Source organism: Pterocles gutturalis, unplaced genomic scaffold, assembly GCF_000699245.1.
Source record: "Pterocles gutturalis isolate BGI_N339 unplaced genomic scaffold, ASM69924v1 scaffold24319, whole genome shotgun sequence".
NCBI classification, from domain to species: Eukaryota; Metazoa; Chordata; class Aves; order Pterocliformes; family Pteroclidae; genus Pterocles; species Pterocles gutturalis.
This window is the reverse complement of record NW_010133905.1, coordinates 32,411-54,081: the sequence shown is the minus strand read 5'-3', so window position 1 is coordinate 54,081 and position 21,671 is coordinate 32,411. Positions and strand designations below refer to the sequence as shown.

The following is a 21,671-nucleotide window of genomic DNA, read 5'->3' as shown; positions in this document are numbered from 1 at the left end:
AGTTCAATACATTCCCAGAGAGCAGACATTTCATATTACAGGATATCAGCCATGTGCAGCTTTTCATTTTAAACCATATATGATCCCAGTTATGCAGAAAAACCCTCAAAGATATGCTGTAAGTCTTGAGTGTGTACGTAGATATTTTGCCACGTAGAGCCCTGAAAGGGAGCTGCCCTAAAATGACAGCTGTACTTGCACTGTTCCCCTCTTTATTGCTGAGAGGCTGGTTTTACAGATGATAAGTGCATTGCATGACTCTTTTCACACTTAGTGAAGCCTTGAGGGACCGTAAATTCTATGGCAAACTGAAAAAAACTCAAAGATAGGCCTTGCTAAGACATGCAAACGGTGCATAAGATGGCTGGTTATGTTGCAGACCGGGGGCCGTTTCCTTGGAAATATGTTTTTATGGAAAGTCCATTTTTGTTGTATTGTTATTGTCTCTTAGGCTGTGCACTTGCTTCCCAGAAAGCCAAGCTGCCTTGTCTGAACGCACTACCTCAGAAATTGTGATTTATGTGGAAAACTCTGTGACATCATCATTATATTTCTTTGTAGAGCCTGCACTAGACAACGCATGCTGAGCGGATCTTTTGAGGGGCAGCCTGCAAAGGAAAGGTCAATACTTAGTGTCCAGCATCATATACGACAAGAACGCAGGTAAACATGGACAAAAAGAATGGTTTTAAAATATTCTTAAAATAAAGGTGACAGAAAGAATTAAATTTGAGCAATACCTAGTGTGTGAAAAACTGAAATTACTTACTTGTACAAAGAACCAAATTCTACATTCTTCATTGTAACCATAATGAAATTCACTGTACTGTATAAATGGAAAAAATGCCTTTTTATTTCAAATGTCATTTCCTTCACCAACTACAAAGCTATCAATTTAAAGATCAGAGGAAAGAAATTGGCTTATGTTAGACCAGATTGAAAACAATTGAAGAACATATAAGCTTCTGATGTTAGCGAGAGAAAAATGATAAGAATTTGAGATAGTGGGTGGCTGGAGAGCAGTGCTTTATAATGGCCATCCTATAAAGGTCAAAATTTCATCTTGAGATGTGTCGTTAAATTGATTATGATTGTTTCAGGTCACTGAGACATGGTTCCAACAGCCAGCGAATCAGCAGAGGAAAATCTCTTGAAACATTGACTCAAGATGTAAGTCCTCATAGAATTGATGGTTTTAGTCTGAGAATATAAGAAATAAGAATATGTACTATGTAATAAATGCTTATGTAAGACTAATGTCTTTCTATGATCTTGTTTACAATTTGTCTTTTGCAGTCTTGAAATCATAAAACAAATACTATAATTGCATTAGAATTATCCTCAAAGTAATTTGTGTGGTTATTTCACTGATAGACTTACTGGTTTTGAAACACTTGCTGAGACAGATTCACTGAAGCTGTAGACACTACACTAGGAACACAACAATTCCTACACAGGATACCTTAAAAAGCTTTACTCTGGAATTACACAAATCACTCCAGCTGGCAAAACAGCACTTCAGAATTTCCAGTGGAAGTTTAACAATATTTTTCAAACACAAGAACTGTCAGACAAAAGGACAAAGACTAAAACGGGGAATTTCACTGTGATGTAGTTTCATGCAGTTTCATTCGTTTTCACTTCTGTACATTCATAATAGTATTTTGTGGATGTCTGTGAGTAGGAAAATTCAAGGGGTCATATTAGTCCCTCCGTTTCCAAACTGTGATAGTCATTTTTTAGATGTGCTTCATGCTTAAAAAGAACTGTGTAAGAAGTAGTTAATGAATTACCCTGTACGGTGGTAGAAAGAAACTGTAGGTTACTAATCTTTCAAAGCAAATGTGGCTTTCCTTGTGTCCAATAGTAAGGGTAACACCCAGTATTACCCCTCCAGGAGTGCTCCAAAGGCTCACCTAACTCCGAGAATAGTACTACTGATTGTACTCTCCCCTGGATGAGCTCAGGCACCCATCGTCCCTCCCTCTCCCCTCTCCCTGCACCCTGCAGTCACTAACTGTATGTTCTGCACAACTGGCTGCCCATCAGCACATGCAGCAGGCTTGAGAAGCTGAAAGAGTCTAAAGGCTTTTCCTTCCCAGTCTTTACCCATAGTAACTTTGATAGTATTCATTCCAGTTCAGAGAGATCAGCTGAGCTTACAGGACCTTTGCTTTTAAAGTTAAAAGTTGCATTGGTTGAGACTTAATGCATGAAATTAAAACTGAAATTTGCTTTGATGAAAACAAGCAGCCTTGTGCTGTAGATAGAAAATACTGTACAATATGCTTGACTGAGTTGACGTGCAGTGCATTTGGAAATAATGATTTTTCATTTGAATCTTTCTATGTAAAATACCGTATCTTGCTTTCCTCTGAAACATTAAAAAACAACAACCCACAGACCTTATTTAAAAAGAATCATTTTGCTTCTAGCACTCCAACACAGTGAGGTACAGAAATGCACAGAGAGAAGACAGTGAGATAAAGATGATCCAAGAGAAAAAAGAACAAGCTGAAATGAAAAGGTATTTAAAAATCAAAAGTCTGAGTGCACACTTTTCTGTATTAAGTATTCTCTGTATGAAGTAAAAAGTATTGAGATGATCATGATGAAAAAAGAATGAAGTGTAAGGGATATTTTTGCCAAGTATAATGTATATCACTTAAGAATTTACATTCTGTCTTTGAAAAGGAAAGTCCAAGAGGAGGAGCTGCGAGAGAATCATCCATATTTTGATAAACCACTTTTCATAGTTGGTCGTGAGCACAGGTTCAGGAATTTCTGCCGAGTGGTGGTACGAGCTCGCTTTAACGCGTAAGTTTATTCCATGTCAACAATTGGTTCAGACAAGTGTTTACTTTCATGTCCTCAAAAATCTAGGTCTAACTTTTATTTTGAAAGGGAAACTGCATATAATGTGGTCACGACATGAGCTGGCAGTCAGTTGCCTGTGGTATAGTCTTGCTGTTAGAGGAAAGGAAGCAATAAAATGCTGTGTAAGGGCAGACAAGTTTGCAGAGTCTGCGATGCTGAGATGGGACAAGACTGTGAGGAAACTGCAGGCATGAAGTGAGAGGAAAGGGTAATGGTTTATGTTCTCTGTGCCCTTCAGCAAATTATTTCTAGGTAGAACAACAGGAAGGTTAGATACCTGGTTTTACAATATTGGTATTTAAGTGTTCTGCCACCTATGTAGAAGTACATCCTTGAGATAGGTGCCTACTTTTCGATGCAACTGATAACTTGATTGTGGTTCGCTGGTCCATGAAGCAGTTGTGAATTAAAACATCAAAACAAAACACACAAACTTGCATTCACATCCAGTTTCCAAATACATGTCAGTGCCTGTTAGCATTGTGAAGTGCCCAAGGGTAACAGGATATTTATATTAAAAACAGTTTAATTAAAATATTTGCCATTATAAGAGTAAACTGATTTTGTTAAACAGTCTGTTTTTCATTTATTTAAAACCTACCTACTTTATTCATTGTCCCACCCAGGTTGCCAAGTAAGATATTCTAGAGATCTTTTTCAAACTGATAGGATACATATTTTCTTCTAGTAAAAAAGGCTGAGGAATGCCAATCTATACAATGCAGGGAAGAGGTATGAGCTTAAGAAGAGACAAAAGTCACTGGGTTCAGTGGGAAGGCACCAAAACCAGTATATTCTGTATACTGACTGGTGTAAGGCGGTGAACCTGGCCTGTGGAAGATACCTCTTGTTTTCCTGGTACACATCTTGCGTTCTTGTAATTCATAACATGAAATCTCTTCTGGTGGTAATGCCTCAAGGCAAGTCAGTCCATTTTTCACTTTAAGCTCAGCGAGGAAGTGATGGCAATTTCACATCCCAATGGCTAGAGCCCTCACATGGGGTGTGGGATACCTCAGTGCAAATCCTATCTTGGCACCATTTGCTACAAAGATTTGAAAGATATGTAAAAAGTGTCCCTAACCACTGGGGCAAGGGAGGCTTCTTGGATGGGATTCTTGTAGTTTCTCCAGTTGAAACCATTCTACTTTGCATAAAGAGGCTAAATAATTGCTGGAGCAGGAACTTAACTCACGTCACCTAGATACACTGTTGTTACTTACAGAGTGGTTCTCACTCTCTCTGACTGCCTAATGGGTGTTTGGATATGATAGGCGAAGCACAGCGATCTCACATGAAATTCAGATGTGGAGAACCTAGAAATATTAATCAGAAATGTTTGAATGAGTCATAAAAGACATAGGGCTTGTGGAAGGATCTTTTTTGTGTCAACTGAGGATATGGTCCAAGAGGTTTTGTAGAAAGAACTCAAGGAAGCACTTTAGAACATAAAATTCCATAGCAGGTTATTCTCCCCTCTCCCCACTCACCACCAGCAAGCCCTTGTTTACAAAAACAACATCCAAAAAACTGGCAGTTTAAAGAATTGTTAGAGAAATTACAGGTAGGCCATGAATTACAGTGATACCAGCGGTGTTGATAATCTCACTAAAATTGCATAAAATTAAATGAAACTGAGACATTTCAAATTAAGCCAAGATAAAATGTAGCCTTGATTTTGGATGTAAATTACTTTGAGGTGATGGATGCATGCTGTAATTATAATATTGACTAAAATAAAATGTAAATGACTATATCTTTTCTTCTTTTTATAGTTCTAAAACAGATCCTGTTACTGGAGCTGTGAAAAATACCAAATACCATCAGCTTTAGTAAGCACTGCAAAAGTAACTTTGCTTGGTCATATAAGCCTGCAGTATAAGTGTGTGAGTGCACATGTGTGTATGTGTGCATGCACATGTATTTCTTTTTTTTTCCCCAAAAAGGTTTTTCTTTCCATGGAGTTGTTTGGGGAGGAGGATGAATAGGATGAGGATTTTTTTACCAGACTTTCCTTCTTCACTTGCATGTAATTTCTGTAGTTTTACTACACATTTCTGAAATACTGAAATCTTTGACACTCTGCAGCTTAATTTATTTTTTGTAGGGAAGGGCTTAACTGTGGTGTAGACACAATACAAGGGACAGAGCACTCTTGGAATTTCTGTAATGGTTATCCTTATGTATTGTTCACAGTGACTTGCTGGGTTTGGTTACTTACCTGGACTGGGTCATGATCATTGTTACTATATGCTCCTGCATTTCCATGATGTTTGAATCCCCCTTTAGAAGAGTTATGCATGCTCCAACACTCCAGGTACTGCCAGTGAATCATTTTACATTTAATGAAGCACAGACAACTTGTTTTTCTCCACTGCCTATTCCTAAACTATGTCTGTTTTCTGCTCTGCTTTTGAATTTCAGATTGCTGAATATGTTTTTGTAATATTCATGAGCATTGAGCTTAATCTGAAGATTATGGCAGATGGCTTGTTTTTTACACCAACAGCTGTTATTAGGGACTTTGGAGGAGTTATGGACATATTTATATATCTTGTAAGTTTTTATATTCATGGGAGGTTTTTGTAGCATTCTTAATTTTCATATCTTTGGATATATAAATGTTTGGTAATGTTAAAAAGTTTGGCTCTGCACTCTGGTGCAAATCCAGTAGTATAATACGTGTACAAACACTACTGTTCTCATGTGCAGGCCTGTCAGGTATGTGTACAAATATTTGCTTAGACATTTAAAAATTACACACTGACATTTGATAAGTGCCTGGCAACTTTGTGTGTGTTTTACATTCTGTAGTCCCTTTTAAGTGTTTATTTGTGGATCTCTTTTAAGTATCAGATGTCATTTCATTCCAAAGTAAGCTCGAGATCTCTGACTTTGTTTCAACATTTTTATGCAGAATCGTTATTTTATCTATCTCTTAGCCATTCATTGATTTTTCCCCTCTTGACAGTTCTCCTCCTTTATAAAAGGTGTTTTAAAAGCCTCTGCCATTTGACAGAAGGGCACATCCTTGTTGCTTGTGTTGCTATAGCAGAAAGAAAGCAAAGCAGCATCTTTCTATATTCCATACCTATCAGTAGTGGTTCTCAGGGAAAAATTGTTCTACAGTTTTCTTTGTACCCCGGAAATTTCTTGCATTCCATTCAAATACAAGAGAAGGGGGCCCATTTCCTCTTCACATATGACAATAAACACCACAAAATGTGTCAAAACCAGTGCTCAGTATCATACAGTATGAAATATTTTCTAACTGAAGAAATTACTAAGCAAAATTGCTTTGATGGATTTAGATTAAATCTTTCAGAGATTAATCCACCAGACAGATGTGCTGCATAAAATTTGTCAAGATCAATTTGTATCAAAGATTCCTTTGTTAGCATAAATAAAAATACACATACTTATACAAAACTGCTACTGTAGTATGCATAGTCGGTATGTGCATTAGTTTCTTGAAATCCTTCTGAAACCCTCTGCTTGTCTGAAGGAAAATTTAGGTGGTGTAGCTTGGATATTCCAAATATGCCTGTGGTGGTCTTAAAAGAATATGAAAGAAAGTCTGAAGCACTGGGAAATCTTTTTGTTTTGGTGGGGCGGCTGTTTTTTACCACTGCTGTTTTTAACAAATAGTATTATGTTTTAAATCATATTGGTGATATCAACTTGATCCTCCATTTTTTGTGCACTTACCTCTTTGTAACACTCTCACCTCTGTCCCCCTACAATAACATTGGCTTTATAAACACTTTTTAAAAAATAAGAAGTAATTAACAGCCTTTATAAGCAGTAGCCATCTGTCAGAGATTGTTCAGGCTACAAAACACTACTATGCTGCTTGAAAACACTTTCGAACTTCTAATATTCGTGTAATAAAACCACATGATGACAAAACTAGTTATGCCTGTAACAAAGTGGAAGGAAAAACTGTCAAGGAACCTGCTAACAGACTTTTCAGGTAAGGATATCTAGTTTCAGGATAGAATCTCGGTTTGAAATGAGAAGTGGGGAGAGATATGATGCTGCCTGCTCCAAGAGTATAGTTTGTGTTCCTGCTCTGAATCAGCCAGTTTGATTTCTTCTTTTGGAACTGTTCCATCTGCTGAAAAGAATGGAAGAGATTTTGAGTCAAAGGGAAAGGAAGGCAGAGGCTGAAGCTGATGCCCATTAGTTATGTCAGTCAGCCAGGGCACAGGAGATCCAAGTCCTTTTTTTTAAATTAGGCTTTTATTGCCTTAGTTTTTCCTTCAATTTCAAGGAAGATAAGTGCTTATTTATATATGTAGCACTCCTTCTGTGCTGTGTCTATGTCAAGTAAGACATTGTAAGCCTAATCCTTCTTTGCCTTTTTCTGCTCTGCCTCCTCAAGGTAAGCTTGATATTCCTTTGCTGGATGCCTCAGAATGTCCCTGCCAAATCTGGAGCTCAGCTCTTAATGGTACTCCGCTGCCTCCGACCTCTTCGAATTTTCAAACTGGTTCCTCAGATGAGGAAGGTGGTGCGAGAGCTGTTTAGTGGCTTTAAGGAAATCTTTTTGGTATGTGCCGATTATTTTGTTCTTGTTGTTAAAAAGAAGATATGGAGGGGAAATAAGATACCATTTTACTATAAGGTTTATGTTTTCTAATCTTTTCTCCATTGTTTGTTTACTTTTCATTGTAGCTAGCTAGCACTGCAGTTGACCCCAGGACAGGTTAAAAATTTGGGGTATAAGTAACTCATTTACATTTATACTGAATAAAGCTGCTGTAATAATTATTTTATAAATTGTGTTATGCATTCAGTATATATTTGGCCATAATTACATAGGAGGACTACTGAAATGAAATCTACCTCTTATTCACGGTTCTATTTGGGGAAAGAAGATGAGAAGCAGGGTATGGCAGCTCTGCAAGAACAAAAGTAAACCTGGTTTCTGAGTTTTTTAAGAAGCAATGTAGTAGTTCATCGCAGATCTGGATCTCATTGTTATGTCATTGTTGCTATTATTATAGTCATGATTATGCTGTTATAGTAGTAATAATAAAATAATAATAATAGATTCTGTGATTGCTTGTTCAAAACCTAATCTGTTGTCTTGGGACCCAGCTTTCCCTAAGTGTCAGCCTAAACAACAGGCGTTTTATTCCTGATCAGAATACTGTATTAGGTCAGGTTGTTATAAAAAGCTAAGCTACAAAATATTTGCAGACAGTAATAGAACAAGGACAAAAAGTATGAAGCTAGTTAGCATTTCATAGATACTGTATCCTGTTAAAGATATTTACATCGTAATTTGCTCATGCCTATCTTTATTGTAGCTGTTCTGGATCTAAATATCTAACAATGGCTTATTCAGATTAATTAGTAAAGCCTGATTCAGCAAAACAGAAGCAGCACATATTTAAGTACTTGAAGAGTTCTCTTTAAAATGAATGGCAATTCTTATACATGCAGAATTTAGCAAGGTTATACACTGAGCGCCAAGAAGCTTTGATCCTTATCTAGAATTCTTAGATGCTATGTTAATAATAATAATAATATTAATAATAACACAGCACCTGGTTACTGGATCAGAACCTAAAGTAACGTGTCAGTCATGAAAGCCTTATCTCCAGGCGTATGCAACAAAATTCTCCCTGCACTTCATGGAAGGATCTGACCCCCTTTCTCAAGTCTGCAGGAGGAGGGCTTGACAAGTCTAACTTCATCTTTACAGGTTTCTATTCTTTTGCTGACATTAATGCTTGTTTTCGCAAGCTTTGGAGTGCAGCTGTTTGCTGGAAAACTGGCTAAATGCAATGATCCACACATCATCTCCAGGGTAAGAACCACTTTCCTGCATCAAAGTAATGGTATGCTGTGCCATTTCTGCCTGCTAGGGAAAGCAAGTGGGGCAGATCTACCAACTGAGAGATGGAGGTCTTGGTCACTTTCTTGTTGAGAAGCAGGATGATGGAGGGAATGGTGATAAGGGACTGAGGAAGTGAGGGCAAGTCCAAATATTTGGGACTGTCTGAAGAAGCTGTAAAATTCATGCTGGATTACCTACAAAGGACTGGATGTCACATGGAGTTAACCATGGAATATACCTTTGCATTCCTAGGTCATCAGCTAAAAAACAGGTTAGGCTGCTAAAGGTCCTTAACACTGGGAATTCTGTGTAGGTTACAGAAAGAAAGCTAATGGTGTTTCCTACTCCATTTGGAGAAACGTCATTAAAAAGGGAGCAGTGGTCTTTAGGAAAGACGTGAAAGGTCTTGCAAAATGAAAAGCACTCTCAGTCCTGGAAGGAGAATGGTTTTTTGAATATTTCCTAAGATGCATTTTTGCTTTGAGTAAAGGTCCATGACTGTTAATTCCATACCTGTAAATAACTCTTAATTTCTGCTTACATTGCTTGCCCATCATGGCAAGTGTGCTGTCTATATTGGCATTTTGGCATCTCTCCCAGGCCATTATTTAATCTCAGGCTGTGATTTATTTCACTATAGGAAGATTGTCATGGCATCTTCAGAATAAATGTAAGTGTTTCCAAAAATCTCAATTTAAAGCTAAGACCTGGAGAGAAGAAACCTGGATTTTGGGTGCCACGTGTCTGGTGAGTTGCTACATATTGGCCTATCTTTCTTCAGAAACTCAGCTGTTGGTGTAGAGCATAACTCCAATCCCATGACATTAAACTACTGATGGAAGGTTTTTATTGTAAGTCAGATGATATTTAGGGTAAAAATACTGGTATATTTAGTAAAAAGACAGATTTGTGACACTTTTCCAGTCTTAACATGCTGTTCTGTTCATAAAGCAGAAAGGAAAAATATACCAGGATGTACTGAACCTAGTTAGGAATTAGACTTGATTATTATTACAGTGGGATTTATTGGCTTGAACTAAGATTATCACTTAACTGTGCTTTAGTACTGTTATGAAAACATACCGAGAGCCATACCTCAACACGATAAACTAAGAATAAATAGGAAAAGAGGGGAAGAAAAAGAAATAGAAATCAACCTGCCTACAGCTACCCACAAAAAAACAATGAGCAAATCATGCCTAGAACCAGCCTTTTTCTTGTATGGCCGTCAACCTTGCCAGCTACTAGCTTCTTCCTGTTTCCCATGCAAGGAATCCTTGTGGTCCATCTGGTGCAACAGTACAGTAAAAAATTATTTAAGAGCTAACATTATGTTTATTAGTAGTATTCTGATAAAGTCCATTTAATATTTCCCAGCACCTGAACAGGCAAAAGAACCTCTCTTTAATTGTTTACATTTTTAAGTTGGTTCACATCTTGCAAAATCAGCTAAACAGCCACAATTATTTTAATTGACATGTGCGTGGATAAAGGATGTACCAGAAGTGGTAGATTCAGTGCCATCCTACACTAATGAAATAATATACTGTGATTTGAACAGTCAGTGAAACTCTGACATCTGCAGAAGTCTTTGATTCTGTATGCTTCAGACAAATTCTTCCTTGAGTAAGCAAATTCAGTCCTCTTCAGCTTGATCCAGAAATAAGCAAAAACTGTCCTAATCAGCATAACTGTAAACTTTGGGGAATGTTTTGTTATTGTAGGAAAATGTTTTACCGCAAGGACATTTATACCACCTGTTGGCTGTGTCAGGCCAGATTTTCAAGAGACAGATGTCAGTATAAGGAGCATGCTTAAATAGCTACATCTGAGAGCTTGCTTTTTCACTGAATGGTTGGATTTTCAGAAGCACCAAACACTTAACAATTCTTCTGGAATACAGCTATTTTTTTTATAAATTCTTGAACATTCCTTGGGGTCCTTGGATTATGTCTCAAAGCGTAGAGGCAGAGCAATGTGCTAACCCAGCCCAAAGAGGGTATTTTTAATGTTCAGCTGGAAACATCCTCTTGAATCTCAACTGATACAAAAGGTCAGAGCATAAGGTATAGGAGAGCCAACAAGATGGTGATGTCTTCTCAGTAAGTTTTTATTTAGGCTACCAGTTCTTGATGATAATGAAATAAGGAAAAACATTTTCTAAACTATCTCACTGACTTTGGAGTCTGAATAATTTATGTGGATTTGAGACTGGTCTCCTTCAGGCAAATTTATTTTAGAATCTGGCCAATGCCATCAGATCCATTTTTTCATGAATGCTGTATTTTGCTAATTTCACTCACAAAAACACTAAAATGCAGCAACGTGTCATAAGCTTCCGTGCTGTGAGTCAGATTCTGAGTAACAGAACATACATAGGAGCAAGAAAAATTATGCTGTACATATTTATTGCTATTGCTATTGTTTTGTTATTCTTGAGACAGAACTTTGAATGATATGTTTCAGAGGCTTTCACACCAACTTGGAAAGATATTTAAATGTCAGTTAGACTATGAAGAATCAAGGTAACAATTAGAAAGAACTTTATTGCTTAAGTTACACCTATTTGTGTCCTGCATTTCAGGGCAAATCCTCGGAATTTTAATTTTGACAATGTGGGGAATGCAATGCTAGCACTATTCGAAGTTCTTTCATTAAAAGGCTGGGTGGAAGTCCGAGATGTTATTATTCATCGCGTTGGGCCGGTAAGGAAACACATCAGAGTCTTTGAATTCTACAACACATACTTTGATTTGTTTTAGTGATTAGTCTTATTTTTGTCTATTCAGATCCATGGAATCTACATTCATGTTTTTGTATTCCTTGGCTGCATGATTGGACTGACACTTTTTGTTGGAGTTGTCATCGCCAATTTCAATGAAAACAAGGTACTAAGCAAAGTAGTTTATCATGTGTAGAACTGGCTCTGTAAGAAACCTCAAATTGATATTACAACGTCTGCACTGCCTAGTAAGACTGCCTTTTATAGTTTTATACTGACTTCCCAATCTTACATTCTACAAGCCTGCAAGTATGGCTTCAGATGCACCTGATTCATATTTGCTAAAAAACTCAAGCCTGACATAATAGCAATCCATCACATGCTCTTTTAAAGTTGTCTGAGTTTATTTATAATGCAGCCATGTTGCAAGATGGAGATTGAACCTAAGGCACAATGTATTTACAGATGCTTCACATTCTGCTGTTTTAGTTTGATGCAGGCCTACATGCAGTGGCAGGTAGAAAGACGTGTTATGCTTGTATGTGTTATGACTAAGGGGTCTCATTAGAGCCCTGGAATTACAGTATTTCAGATTCAAACTAAAGATGGATGGCTTTTTTCCTGGCAAACAGCAGAGTACATTGTAAAATTAATTGTCCATCATTCAAACAAAAAAGTAGCTAGTGTTCTGGGAAAAAACTGCAGTTCACATGGGCTTTGCGGATTACCCTGAAAAGTAGAAAAACTTGTCCCCAGGTGAATTGTTACAGAGCAGCTCATCTCTACGCTGCTTAAAGATAGCATCCTCTGGGTGGGACTGCAGCACACACACTGCCCAGCCCTTGCTCTGACTTTTTTTTCTGAGCCTCCTGTGGTGCCCCTCTGGCACCAAGACGTAATTATTCATTTTTATCATCCTTCAGTTCAAAGTGCCCCAAAATAATAAGATATCTGTATTGCAGCTAGCTAGAGTGATATTTTTATCATTCATGGCACTGGAGGGACAGAATGATTGTGGGCTCTGGGGCCTGGGGATGCAAGACAGCCCAGTGTGTTGGTGCTGGAGACAAACTGGGTGCCGGCAAGGACCCTACTATGGCCCTGGTCCAAACCCTGTAGGAAACACAACTGTTGAGTTTGCCCTTCAAGAAAGGCACTTGGCTCCTCCTGGAAGGGAGCTGGGCCACACAATACCGTGTGTCTAGTGTGGGCAAGGAAGGCATCATGAAATTTAGTCAAACAGGGTGTAAGCCAAATAAATAGCCTAAACCCCTGCCACTGAGAAGGTATTTTTATACTTGCATGGTTCCGGTGTAATTTTGGTGAGATGAAGTGCAGTCATTCTCTGTTCTGGAGAAGAAGGAGGAATGTGCTATTCATTTATTTTCTTATTCACTAAATTTTGAATAGGGAATTAACAAAGTTGAGACTTCTCCAGTGTGAAAATCCCAATGGATTTTCATAGATGTTTTGCCCCTTCCTGTTCAGCTGTGTAACGTTACTTTTCTTTCAAATGCTTCAGCATTACACTAATGAGTAAAAAATATTTTTCAGCAAGTCTTGAAAAAAAAATTAAGTAATTTTATTTAAAATACAGGTCATTAAAATATTGTCTGAAATACTAAAATTATTTTAATGTTTTTCTTTTATAGCTATGATGTATTTAGCTATGTATGTTTCTGTCATGTATGTCATAGTTCATGAAACTCTATTCAGATGTTAGCTGAACATTTCTATCATGTAAATCGTTTCTTCATTACCCTTTACACTTTCTACACAGGTCAGTTTCTTCAAAAACCTTTTCATAGGCTTGAGTATAAGTGAGAGGAAAAACTATCACATTTTGGGGTTTGCTTTTAAAAAGCTTTTGATCATGGTTGATCAAACATGTTTCCTTTACCCTGTTGAGATGTGGGGCATGTGATGTTGAGGAGTGAGGAAGCAGTGTGTTTCCCTTTTACTTTTGCATGTGGTCTTGAATGTATCTTGACGAATTCTGAGACAGCTCTTTGGGCAGTGGAGAATCGTCAGGAGCCACTTGCTGCTCTGGGTTGCCTTGCTGCACCTACAGGTGTCTACTTTTGGCCATTGTCATAGAAAAAAGGTACTGGAGGAGCTGGATTTTGACCCTTACTGATATGAACTTTACTGTGCTTTTGTGACAATAGGCCCAGGCGCTGTCAATCTCCTAGCCAGTGTTTTCACTCTTAGTTCCCTCTCTTTCCGTAGGAGTCACCCAAAAGTTCAAGTTACTGTGTCAGCCTGTTGCCAGCAAAGGCAGTCTGTGAGATTTCTTTCACAAATTAGTGAGATGTCATTAACTCATAATACAGTATTCATCTGTGTAGTCAACCATTGACTATGGAATAAGGTGATCTGGGCCAACCCATAGGTTACTTTTGAAGTGATTTATCCACAATATCAGTGCAAAACTTTCACCAGTTTTTTGGCTTTTTTTTTTTTTTAATGTTTGAGATGTGAACATGAACCAGGGAAAAAAGCCCTTAATTATATGTGACCACATATCACATTCATATTTCATTCCCTCCTCCTAGATATGCAGCTTTGAAGACACAGGCCAGCTCAAACTCATGTGGAAATGGAAAGTTTTGTTTATGTTCACTGTGATTCAAAACAAGAGGGAACAGGAACGTGTGAACATGAGGCTTATAAACATTGTGGTTGCAGGAGATAATTAAACAATTCATCATAGCCCAGATTGCCCCTGAGTGAGCTGCCAGCATACATGTGTAAGTCTGAGGTGTAGGGCCTGAATTAGAATTCCCATTATTATCTGATTTTTACATTTATCATTCTGAGGTGGTTTTCTCTGCTTGTATGTGTTCCTCAAGCTACAGGCACTCTTTCAGATATGAATGCTCTCCTCCCTCAATTCCATATCTGAATACAGAGAAAGGATTATTCTGAACATTAGAAAAGCTACTCACTAGTAGCAGTTCCCTGTAAATTACACTGAACAGGGAAATAATGCAATATTTCCGTAGAATTTGCATGATACCAAAAATGCAGCAAGTATAAATCATTTGTGGGTAATGTCATCTGGTTCTGCTTCTCCAGTTTTTTCTTAGTAACCTCAGGTAGCTGCTGTGGCATGTAATGTTTGCTTTTCTCTCTTTTTTCCTGAAGGCCTGTTACTTTTTGTGTATTTATGATAGGAAAAAGAAAACTTCTTCAGATTTGAGTTGAAACAATTAATATATTAAATATGTAGTGGGGGAAAAAATCTCATCACAATCAACATTCAAGTAGAGTGAAGAAATGTCCAGGTACTAAAAAAAAAAGTGAAGGTAGACAGAAGGCTGGCAATTAGTCCAGAAAGAAGAGAGCAAAACAGTCCACCATGTGAAGTTAAGTTGCATCTTCTTAAAATTGACCAAGCTATTGGTGTTTTAAGTAGTTGTTGGCTTTAGAAAGTTCGTGGCTGATACATGTTTACAGTAGTGTCAGGCACTGGTGAGGAGGGTCAGAGTCAGACAGTTACTGAATGAACTATTTTACATGAGAACAAACAATTTTCTAAACAAAGAAAAAAGTATTTTCAGATATGCTGTAGCATTTCATGTGAGCTGTCAGAGCTGCACGCCTGGAGAGACTGGACTGGGAAGTAGCACAGGGGGCTCTGGGCTGGGTCCTCCACTGTCCCAGCAACAGGGCAGTTGCCCAAAGCGTCCCACTACCCCCTGTTTCACAACCCCTGCACATCACTTGTCGCAAGTCCCAAGTGCCGCGTGTTGAGTTGGCAGTGAAGACATGATTGACTCAAAGATTATCTGTCAGTTTTGAGCTGAAGCCCAAATGCAAGTGCAGCTCCTCCAGCAGCAGTCCCACTCGCAAAGCTCTGCTCTGTGGTCCCCATATAATGATCCCATTGGTAGAAGTGGTAGTTTCTGATGAACAAAATGACTTGGCATAATTTGTAAATTTTCCAAAGGTCCGCTTTTTTTGCCACCTTTTGTCTTCTTTGCAGTGAGAGCTCTCCAGGAGTATAAAACAGACACACTCATTTGGTTGCCTTTTAATCTAAGCATTTCTAAACAGTATGGTCGGGCCTGACATGAGTAATAGGCATCCTTGTATCTGCTGCTTTGTCCACATCGTGTTGGAAGGCACTCCTCCCAGGGTTCCATTGGGGGATGCAGCTCCATGAAGAGATTATGTCCACTGAGAAGGAGCTCTCCTGGCCTTATCAGTCACATAGCCAGCCACAGTTCCAGCACCTACACAAGCCCATGCCGAGAAGAGCCCCAAAGATCGCAGCAGCCCTTGCTCAGCTCAGTGCAGCTTGGTGCCAACTGTGGGAGCAGCCAAGTGTCTGGGAGACAGGCTTGTGACATTTACCTTGGAAAGGTCTCCCTTGTTTTTATAGCTCCAGATTCCTTCCATGAGATTTTACAGTTCTCTGAAGTGATGAGGATCTAATTTTGTTTTGAAGGTCATTTTAAATAATGTTGAATTCTGTTTGGGGTTTGCTTGTTTCTTCCTATGTTATGAAAACACTTACACATATTACTGTCTACCACCGTCTGCTCTAAAGGTGTATCTCCGCCTCTCCTTGTGCTTCCGCTGTGGAGAGCTCTTATAGATTCATAGCATGCTATTATTGTATTTCAAGTACACCCCAAGCAGAAGAGCTGTGGAGAGCGGCAGTAGTCTCCTAGAGGGCTCGTTCCCCGAGAAAGTGTAGCGGCACTGACAAGCCGCAGGATTTTCTGCAGCAAAGTCGAGACAAAATCGACCACTCTTCAAAATGGTGCTTCCTGGCAAATGATGTTCAGTCAAATGGAAGACCTCCTGCAGTGTTTCACTGCCCACGCTGGGCTGCTGCTACAAAGAGCAACAACTGTGCCTGCTGAGTTGAGTCCCAGAAACTCACAGCTAATGCATCCAGAAATCCTCTTGAGTACAGGCTGGTACTTTTACTCCGTTACCCAAACAGTGTGTTATTTAAGGAGAGTTGCGTATGTAACTTTATTTCAGACACCAAAGAGAATGTTTCTTTCATGTTTGCAGCATTAAATGTTGTAGCTTTTATATGACAAAAGCTTTATACGCTTCTCATTGTTTATTAAGGGAACAGCTTTACTGACTGTAGATCAGAGACGATGGGAAGATCTGAAAAGCAGACTGAAGATAGCACAGCCTCTTCATCTCCCACCTCGTCCGGGTATCAAAGATATTTTGATTTTATTCATGTTGAGCCCTGGTGTTCATAATTCCCCAGGAGTCTGCGATTCAAATTAAAATTGTAATCTTGAGGCCACTAGGAGGTTGTGCATAAGTTAATGTGGAAACAGGCTCCAACTACAGATCTCTGCATAAGACTATTAAAATCAACCCCAAAAAGGTTGTGCTTCGATGGGTTTAGGATAAGCCTTAATGAAAAAATGGATTTCTAAATGAAAAATATTTGCAGTTGGCTGTTAATGATATGACTGGAATGTATTAACCTGACAGCAGTTAGATGATGCACTTGCCCTACAAGTACCAGAGCGTTCATGCAATACTGGTGTTCAGTGTTTGAAATTATATGTTCAGAAGCCCTGTTTGATACGGAAAATTGTAGCAGAAGATTAGAAATGTATTTTGAAACTGGTAAAGGATTTTTTTTTGCCACTAATGAACATGGAAAATATGTCAAGAAATAGGGGGAAAATACCATTGTGTATTTTAACTCTCCTCCTCAAACTCTTTCTTTTTCAGATAATGATGGCTTTAGAGCTAAGATGTATGATATAACTCAGCATCCATTTTTTAAGAGAACTATTGCTGTACTTGTTCTGGCCCAGTCTGTGTTGTTATCAGTTAAGGTAATTGTGTTTCTTTTAAGTATTTCATTATAGTAGTACCGCATGTGTTGCACATTTCCTAACACCAATTAACAATCAGTTGAGCCATTACTGTGATGAATGTATTTTTTTTTCTAGATATAGCAATCTCGGTTGGCACAGATCACTGTAGATTAATTGTAACTTGTGGAGCTGAGTAAATTTCTGCCTTTTTGTAGTCTGTTCCACTATTTTTCATTTCCAGTTAGCTGCAAGTCTGTGAAAAAAGAATACACTGAGATGCCATTCCTGTCTGAATATATTTTAAATTGAAATCTATTCATTAACAAAACCTGCAAGAAAAGTTAAGCTAATTAATAGATATTGAGTTTTGTTTAACAGCTACTCTTCTATGAGCAGATTTTGTTTGCATTTCAGTGGGATGCTGCAGATCCAGTGACTGTGCCCTTAGCAACAATGTCCGTTGTTTTCACCTTCATTTTTGTCCTTGAGGTAAAGTAATATATTTTATGACTTCTTGAGATTAAGACTAGTATGCATATATGTCATTTTGGCTTTAGGGATGTTGTCTCATTCTTCGCTACAGTTTTTATTCCTGAACATGTGCATTTGGAGCTCTTCAAGTCACTTGTCTTTAGATATGTATTGTAGGAATAAAATTTTAATTTATTGCAGTCATACTTCACCACCTTCAGCTTTGTGTCCTTTTATATGTATTCAACTCTGAGTATTTCAACTTGTGTTTTGGTGAACCCAGTGAACTCTTTTCTTGCAGAACATCTTGGATTAAATTCACTCAGTACAACAAAAGGTCTGTGTGTTGTATCACAGAAGTTCTGCTCAATCCATTTATATTTTGCCTGGTTGTTCTGACCAGGGTGCATTAATCCCCACCATGTATCTGTGACATCATCAAGCCTCTCTGAGGTTTTTTTGGTGTTTTTTTTTAATTGTCATAACTTCATTTGAATACCTTTTAATAAGCTATATCAAATTCCAATATTATCTATCTATTGTTGTACAGATCTGGATGCCTGTGTGGTAAGGGTTCTGTATCTGTGAGAAAATTGTCGCCAGAATCAACTGTGCAGAGTGTAATTAGCCTGATTTCATAAGATTGGAATCAAAGGACTTAAACACTTTTTTTAAAGTGTATATTTTTTTTTAATGTGTAAGGATATCCATAGTGTAACAAAGCACACATTTATGAGGTTAAAAAAGATGCTTCCTCTGCAGTTAGTTAGTATTTAATTCATTTATAAGTTTGTAGTTGAGTATTTTCTTTTCAGTCCCCTCTGAATAGCTGATACTGACCACTATCAGAAACAGGATAGGAGACTACGTTTCCCACTGCTCTAATCCAATATGACAGTTCCTATGTTCCAGTGATAGGTTTTGCCAGCAGTGATGAATAAACAATGAAGTGGATACCTTGTAGCAGCTGTAGCTAGAGTGTGTCTGTGTCATTGCTTCTTTTCTCCCAACCCAGGAGAAATCGATATCTCTTGAGAGACTGAGCAAACACAGAAAAGTTTGATTTGTATCATACACAGACTGGTTTTAATTTACCTAGTAACTGTGCCTTTAGAAATACTTTTTTTCTCTTATACTGCCAGGGGAAACAAATACACTTCTAGAATTTCAAAGGAACTTTGTCAGAGCCAAGAAAAATTTGTTGGCTGTCCCAACAGGCAGGTTATCACACTGTAAGTGCACACGATTTATGGACAGAAAAAGCAGCTTCCTGCCAGGATCTTCCCTAACGCAGCATAGTCTGGTTACAGAGTCTGCTATGTACATGGTCTGCTAGCCCTAGTGGACATGGTCCATGAGAAAGGCCAAAGCTTTCTGCATAGCTAATGGCCCTGTGTCCAGTCTACCTCTGTATCTGTTAGCTATTGTGACTATTTCTTGTCAGTATCTATTCTTAAGCTTCCTGCCTGCACTCCTGTTACCTGTATTGGAAATGTCAAGCACTTTGGCTGTTGTTTTTTTTTTTGCCAGGAACATTGTAAAATGTACTGCCTTTACTGTTCTTAGCTTTCTTCTCTTATATTCTACTGAGTACAGGTCGTGCTGAGTACAGATTATTCCTTAAAGCAAGAAATATTTGCAATATACGAATTCTTTTTAATTAATTTGAAATACGAGAACTACAGAACACAATTATATTCATGAGTTCAAATGTCCTTATGTGATTTTAGCCTGCCCATGGACAGGTAAATGGATAGGATCCTACTACCTCTTTTAGCTACATACTATATATATAATAATTTTCTAACTTCATAACTTGCTTGTCTATTACAAATCTCACATTCACCTCAGCAACATTAAGTGTTCAGTCTGAGGTGGTCAGCTGCACTCCTTCAATACCTGATGGAGAGAGACACTTCCAGATATTCATCCCCTCGTCTCAGTCATCTGTGGTCTTCCACAAGTACCAACTTTCCTCCATCTAAGGGAAGCTTCTATGATCCACTTAGTCTAGCAACCTAGCTTGTCCACATGGGAACAGTTAGCTGATGTGAAACCTGCCCTTGGTTTGAAAACATTCATAAGATGAACTCAGACAAACATTTTATAGGTTCTTATAGTAAGAAATAACAATTTATTCAGTACAACTGAGAATTTTTTTTTTATCCATAGGTCACAATGAAGATTATTGCCATGTCACCTTCTGGCTTCTGGCAAAGCAGAAGAAATCGGTATGATCTCTTGGTGACATCTCTTGGAGTTATATGGGTGATACTTCATTTCGCGTTACTGGTAAGATTTACAAAACACAATTTCAATGATTAAGCTTGATTTTAGTCTGCTAAGCACCAGCAGTAGGATGACTACTATACATCCAGATAAACCCTTGGGACTTCAATAAGGCTGAAATGTGGCTGAAACAAATAAGAAGCAATCCTTGTCTTGGGCAATGACGAATTACAAAAGTTGTCTGAAATGAGGTAGAGCCTGTAAATCTGGTAAAAATAGAAGTCTTTGGAAGGGATATGAGTGAGGAAAGGAAGGAACCTGAAGAGACTGAGAGCCCTTGCCAACAGCCATCTCATGAGCAGCAAGGAAGAAAGAGCCAATGCACAAAATCCAGATAAGAGCAGAGGACTGGAAGGAGGCATAGGTTCAAAATTCCTGCACAGTACAATTTGTCCCAAACCCAGTAGTGATTCTGGACCACTGGTTTTGATTAAGGGTCTATGTTTAGTCCAAGAAGGCATGGACGAGAGTGGAGGAAATCAGCTCTCCCTCCATCTCATCCTTTTTTTTTTTTCAAAGTTGGCTGCACCCCTTGTTCCCTTACTTATGTGGGAAGGAGAACAGATAGTTGATGCTTGTTACTAATCACAAGTTGTGGAAGTCACCACCCTAAAATGGCTGGGAGCTTCTCTCTTGTCTGCCCCAGGCTCTGTTTGGAGGAAAAACCTGTCTTGTGTGGCTAGTAATATTGCCATGACATCCACAGTTTGCTCCCTGCTGCTGAGTAGCTTGGAAAGCTGGTGGAGCTTCTGTAAGCCAGCAGCTGCCTAGACAAGTAGACTGGGGCTGCTGGACCTAATTACAGCCTCACTAATAGAGGACTGAAAGGTTTGGGTTTTTTTGTTTGATGTATGGGGAGGTTGGATTACTGTTTCTGAAGTGGTAGAGCATCTTCTGTTTCTTACTGCTCCACTGTTATTGAAATATTTGTGCTACTGGCTTATGATTTCTCTTACTTCACGTGACAACTGCCCTACATTATTAAAAGACCAATTATCCTGGTCTTTCCATGAGATCCCTGGAGGACAATGTATTAAGTCTTCTGTGTTTCTGTTCCAGAATGCATACACATACATGATGGGGGCATGCGTAATTGTCTTCAGGTTTTTCTCAATTTGTGGGAAGCATGTAAGTATAAATTAGGAACAACTATTGCAGTGCTCTTGTATAGATTAAAGGACTAGTTGCTGTGCACCTCTGGTGCACATTCTGTAAGGCTCCTTTTTATATGCAAAAAAAAGGAGACTTCAGGCAGCAGTCTCCAATTTTACATGCTGTCTTTAAAATGTCAGGATTTTAGGTACATTGTATAATAGCAATGTATTATGGTTATTGGAAAGGCTGCATCTTTTGCAGATTTTAAAAAAAAAAAAGTGCAACTGCAACACCACCGAGTTTTCTAAAAATGCTCTCTAAAACTCTGAACATACATTGTGATACTTTCAGTCCTGGCCATTTCAGTGTGGTGTGATGTGCATGCTATTTATTTATTTTCTCTGCAAGACTAGTGGGGGTGGTGGTTGATGCACTCATCTTGTTATGACAGTGCTCTCTTACAGAAGTTTCTTCCTCCAGAGTGCAGGTCTGTGTCTTGTGTCTCTACAATGTATGTCTTATCACAGTAAAGTTTTATGTTCAGTTTAAAAAAATATTG

At 38.4% G+C, this 21,671-nt stretch overlaps 1 protein-coding gene across 1 annotated transcript in view; it reads left to right on the top strand.

Moving 5' to 3' along the window:
- Positions 1-561: 561 nt before the first annotated feature.
- NALCN (sodium leak channel, non-selective) overlaps positions 562-21,671 on the top strand; it is a gene marked incomplete at its 5' end in the record, with an annotated part of 33,520 nt that continues 12,410 nt past the window's right edge. Inside the window, 17 exons of the mRNA XM_010081414.1 lie at positions 562-663; positions 1,101-1,170; positions 2,436-2,527; positions 2,695-2,817; positions 4,653-4,709; positions 5,074-5,194; positions 5,302-5,433; positions 7,262-7,429; positions 8,591-8,695; positions 9,366-9,472; positions 11,310-11,430; positions 11,515-11,613; positions 16,539-16,632; positions 17,169-17,275; positions 17,672-17,746; positions 19,901-20,020; positions 21,077-21,145. Coding sequence (XP_010079716.1) covers positions 562-663; positions 1,101-1,170; positions 2,436-2,527; positions 2,695-2,817; positions 4,653-4,709; positions 5,074-5,194; positions 5,302-5,433; positions 7,262-7,429; positions 8,591-8,695; positions 9,366-9,472; positions 11,310-11,430; positions 11,515-11,613; positions 16,539-16,632; positions 17,169-17,275; positions 17,672-17,746; positions 19,901-20,020; positions 21,077-21,145 — 1,762 coding nt within the window. The remainder of the gene's footprint in view (positions 664-1,100; positions 1,171-2,435; positions 2,528-2,694; positions 2,818-4,652; positions 4,710-5,073; positions 5,195-5,301; positions 5,434-7,261; positions 7,430-8,590; positions 8,696-9,365; positions 9,473-11,309; positions 11,431-11,514; positions 11,614-16,538; positions 16,633-17,168; positions 17,276-17,671; positions 17,747-19,900; positions 20,021-21,076; positions 21,146-21,671) is intronic.